Consider the following 4,948-nt stretch of genomic DNA (forward strand, 5'->3'; position numbering starts at 1 on the left):
GGGGGGGGGGGGCTGTGGGTGGGGAGCGGTTGATGGTGATGGGGGGACTGTGGCGGGGAAGCAGTTGATGGTGATGGGGGGACTGTGGCGGGGGAGCATTTGGGGTTAATGGGAGGGGCTGTGGCAGAGGAGCATTTGGGGTCAATGGGGGGGCTGTGGCAGGGGAGCGGTTGGGGTCGATGGCGGGGGGGGACTGTGGGTGGGGAGCGGTTGGGATCGATGGGGGGCTGTGGCGGGGAAGCAGTTGATGGTGATGGGGGGACTGTGGCGGGGGAGCATTTGGGGTCAATGGGAGGGGCTGTGGCAGAGGAGCATTTGGGGTCAATGGGGGGGCTGTGGCAGGGGAGCGGTTGGGGTCGATGGCCGGGGGGGGGGCTGTGGGTGGGGAGCGGTTGGGGTTGATCACGGTTGGTGCCTGGCTGAGTTCCTTCCAGTTTTGTGTAGTTCACTGAATGACTGTTCTTGTGTTGGCAGTCGTTACTGGTTCTGACAGAGGGAAGAAATCAATAACAAATATGTTGATCTCACGGCTGACGTCTCAATTAGCGAAGGCCTCACGATTTGCAGGTAAACAGAACTGTGAAACTAACACCCCCCTCACCCCCGAGTTCATCTGTGTTAGAACTCATAGTGCAAAACCTAATTTGAAGTTTTCAGGGGTAATTAGACTTCCAGAGTTTCTTTTGCCAGCAAGCATTACAAGTCAGGAGAATGAGTCATTTGTGCTGAAGAACAGTAGGTCACTAATCCTGCTGCCTGGCGTGTATTGACACTATTGCGAGGTTTTGCCTTAACTTTATATGTCAGGGGTAGGCAATCTATGGCACACGAAGGTGGCACGTGAGCTGATTATCAGTGGCACTCACGCTGCCCGGATCCTGGCCACCAGTCCGGGGGCTCTACATTTTAATTTAATTGTAAATGAAGCTTCTTAAACATTTTAAAAACCTTATTTACTTTACATACAACAATAGTTTAGTTATCTATTATAGACTTATCGAAAGAGACTTTCTAAAAACGTTAAAATGTATTACTGGCACGCGAAACCTTAAATTAGAGTGAATAAATGAAGACTTGGCACACCACTTCTGAAAGGTTGCCGACCCCTGTTATATGTGATCTTAAGGGGAATGAATGTATTTTGGAGCAGGAAGGTTGAATGTTGAGATCTTTTCAGGTTCTTAGTCTTTCTAGATCTGACTTTTTTTCCCTACTCTATATGCAGGAGTAATCTCTATAGCTTAATTTTAGCTGATTGAATTGTACCCTTTTCCTTAAGGTAAAGTGCACGTTTTGCATTAGTTCAACTAATGGGTAAATTACAGTTTAACCTCTTCATTCTTTAGTGTTAAACTGTTTTTGAACATAGTGGTCCAAATAATTATTTGAAATTTCCTGTGTGTATTTTAACTATGGGCCCACAAAAGCAACACCAGTAACTGTATACGGTAGTTATACCACTATGGTACATTTAACCCAGGTTTTCCCCTTCTCATTCCTCCCTAGCCACACACATGCCATGGACCTGACTTATCATCCATCCCCTCTCTTGGGTGCACCACTCGGAGCTCCTCCAACTCCTGAGTGAGGGAGAGAGAGCTAGGCTGGGATCTTCCCACAATCTACCCCCCCTCCCCCTGATGCACTTGGCCCCAGCATTCCATTCTTTCCCTCTGGGGAAACCATGAGATGCAAGAGTCTTTCATTTCCTGGGGAAGGGGAGGAGAAAAGAGCTGGATTGGCCTCCCCTCAATCAGACTCTCATGCCCATATCTTCCCAGAGATAACAACCCACTGCTGCTGCAGGCTACTGTAGTAGAAGTCTGAACTGCAATCCTGAAGGATCAGGGTTCAATCCTGGCCGGCCGGTGGTGCACGATTTGTGGGTTGTTACAGTTGTACACAATAGAATTTGTCTTTGTCTTTTTCCTTTGAACAAACAAATTAGAAAATTGCATCCAAAAAACTATTAACCTAAATTACTTTCTCTTGCAAACTCACCCACTCAGAAGTTAAGAAATGCCAGTTTTATGCCTCCCAATGCAACTTTAATTTGACCCCTTGTATGTATGCATTGATACAGTCTTTAATTACATGATTGCACACTATTTTTTCCATATGACCCCTACCTCATTCAGTGAAAAGAATGGATGCACAAGGGGTGGAATCACGGTTGAACAGGCGAGAGTAAATTTGGCATTTCCTAACTTCCAAATGGTTGAGTTTACATAACATAAGAACATGTTTGCAACCTAAATAACTTTTAAAGTAGCTTTTTGGGTGTAATTTTAATATTTAGCTATTTTAAAACTAGACACTCATGTAATGTGTTCTTCAAGAAGTTTAACTCTTAAACAAAACTCTTGTTTCTTTGAGGACATTTTTTGCCAAGATCAGTGTCTTCTGTTCTGTGCTCTGGTCCTACATCTGCAAATTACAGCACACAACCCTCTGATAAGAATGGAGCCCAACCTCAGCGCTGGTATGCACTGGACCCTGAACTGGAAGAAATGCTGGTCCCCAGAAAAATGTCCATCAGCCCTTTAGAAAGCTGGCTGACTGTTAGATACTCCCTCCCTAAAGTGGAGATCATCAATGTTCATGAAAAGCTAGGTTATGAACCTACCCAACAGTATGACTGTCCCCCATGTGAACGGGGAGCTGATGTGGAGGAAGAGGAAGGAGAAGTCAGCACTAACAAGGTTGAGTGTAAGAATGTATTGAAGATCCGCAGGAGGAAAATGAATAGGCATAAGTACAAAAAGCTGGTCAAACGAAGACGTTTTTTGCGGAGGAAGATACTAGATGGTCGCAGGAAAAAACGTCAGGTGAGATTGGATTAAACAGTCCAGCAAATCAACAGAAGCATATTTTCCAAAAGTGGCTGGCACTTTTTTTAGATATGGCTAGCAGGTTATGTGGTGCGTTTAATCTAGAATTGACTTTTGAAAAACGGCAGCAATCTGATTGGAGCAATTCCAGTGCATTGGGCTGGTGGCTTTGCAGATCATGCAGGTTTCGGAACCTCTGAACTTTTTGGCTTGTTTTTTGACCTGGATGTCCTTGGCCAATTATTTAATATTTTCTGTAGCTGTAAAGAGATGTATTAAACTTTGAATGATACATCACTATGCATAGTGATGTATCTTGACGTTCAAATAATTTGAAAAGATGAATGGTTATGACTTTTGCAGTAGATAAAGATAATCTCTTGACATATGCGCCAATGTGTAGTACACATGCCCAAGATGTTTGGATAGTTGGTGTAATAACCATTTTCTACCTGTCTTGCCAGCATCCTCAGCTGATGTGCTAAGGAGAAAATATCACACTGCATTCCTGCCTAGAAGCATTTTCCTTTCTAGAATGGGGCGGGGGCGGCGAGCGGGAGGAAGGACATGGGTCCACATTGGCTGGTGGAGGCAGATGCAACTCCATTGGTTGTATGGGCTACTTAGCTCTGCCTTTCCACAGCCCACAGGTCTTCCATGCTTCAAATTGTTTCATCCCTGTTCTAGTCTTTCTCCCACCTCACATATCCTTAGCAGGTGTTTGTGTCTTGTTAGTCCCAAGTTAAACCCCTTCAAGTTTAAAGAGCCCATGTTAAAGGTCCCATTTCCTTTCTTGACCCCTACTGGATACTAGTTTTTTTTAACATTTGAACTCCTTAAATATGTCTCTGTTTTCAGTATTTCTAATGGGACAATTATACAGCATTTGAAATGCATTTTCTGCAATAAGCACTACAGTACATTCTGAGAAGCAGGACAGGCTGCCTAGGTAATGTACTGCTTCCTTCATACAGATAACACCCAGCTTCTCTTAGGATACTTCTTATGTAGTGGGGTGTCTTGGTTTGAACGTCTCACTTCCAAGAGAGCTCACAGTCGTCCCGTTTTCTTTCCAGGCAAAGTTTGAAAAAGATCTGAAACGCATCTGGAGAAGAGCTGGATTGAAAAAACCTTCTGAGGGATGGAAACTGCCCAAGATATTTGTGAGATCTAAGTGACTGGAACACCTCAAATGTGTTTTGCCATTTAATTGTAATTAAAGGGTATTTAAAATAAGTCAAAGTTCTTTTAACTTTCATCTGAATGATGAGACCAGAGGTGTGTGGATGTTTAAAATCTTGGTGAGGAGATCATTCCAAGCCCTGTGCAATACTGGTATTGAAATAATAAAATGCCATTTGCTGAAAAAAAACATGTGGGCATAGTAACTAAAAATGACCTGAGTCAAAAATCAATTAGTGGGTTAATTAGCTCAAGTCAGACCTCTGTCTCCCAGCGCCAACCCCTCTATCTAGCTGCAAGGAGAAAAGGGAAATAGAGCAAGTAAGGTTCTGAATAAGATGACCCAACCCACAGGACTTGCCAGTTCTGAGGAATATTCTCATGGAGTTTCAGTCAGAGCCGGATTGGGACCAATTTGCTGTGAGGGACAGAGATCCAGGCCAATCCATCTGTTCTCATTTCTCTTAGTGCAAGGCATAAGGCAGAAATGATCCTGCACATACCTTCATCCTAGATCAGGTAATAAGTCCTTGAAATGTAACCACCCAAGCATATGGTATCCAGTCTCAAGTGGGGGTATGAATGTGATGGGCTTTGTTACCTTGGTGGAGATGGAATGAGAGCATCACAAGTGTGATACAATAGTCTTAGTATGGCGAGAGGGAAGCGTTCCCTGCTGCACCAATGGCCTCTGAGTGTGAGAAGGATTGCACCTCATACTGGTGCAGAAGACAGGATCATGTGACTAGCACATCTGAAATGTTCCTGCGGGAGAAGCTCCCTGTTTGTTGTAAAATAGTGTCTCATTCTCGTCATACATCCTGCTGCAAGATGCCTGCTGCTTGCTTCTCAAGACAGCCTGTGAACAGCGTTATTTTTGTAGCAGAGTTGGGACAGGAGTGGAAGTTGCATTAACCAGCATTACAAAATATAAT

General features: G+C 44.1%; 1 protein-coding gene across 1 annotated transcript in view; it reads left to right on the forward strand.

The window, feature by feature from the left end:
* Positions 1-4,067, forward strand: part of AURKAIP1 (aurora kinase A interacting protein 1) — a 4,545-nt gene extending 478 nt beyond the window's left edge. The window contains exons 2-4 of the mRNA XM_034753599.1: positions 475-567; positions 2,377-2,828; positions 3,908-4,067. Coding sequence (XP_034609490.1) covers positions 516-567; positions 2,377-2,828; positions 3,908-4,009 — 606 coding nt within the window. The 5' untranslated portion in view covers positions 475-515 and the 3' untranslated portion in view covers positions 4,010-4,067. The remainder of the gene's footprint in view (positions 1-474; positions 568-2,376; positions 2,829-3,907) is intronic.
* Positions 4,068-4,948: the final 881 nt, after the last annotated feature.

Source organism: Trachemys scripta, chromosome 19, assembly GCF_013100865.1.
Source record: "Trachemys scripta elegans isolate TJP31775 chromosome 19, CAS_Tse_1.0, whole genome shotgun sequence".
Classification (NCBI taxonomy): domain Eukaryota; kingdom Metazoa; phylum Chordata; order Testudines; family Emydidae; genus Trachemys; species Trachemys scripta.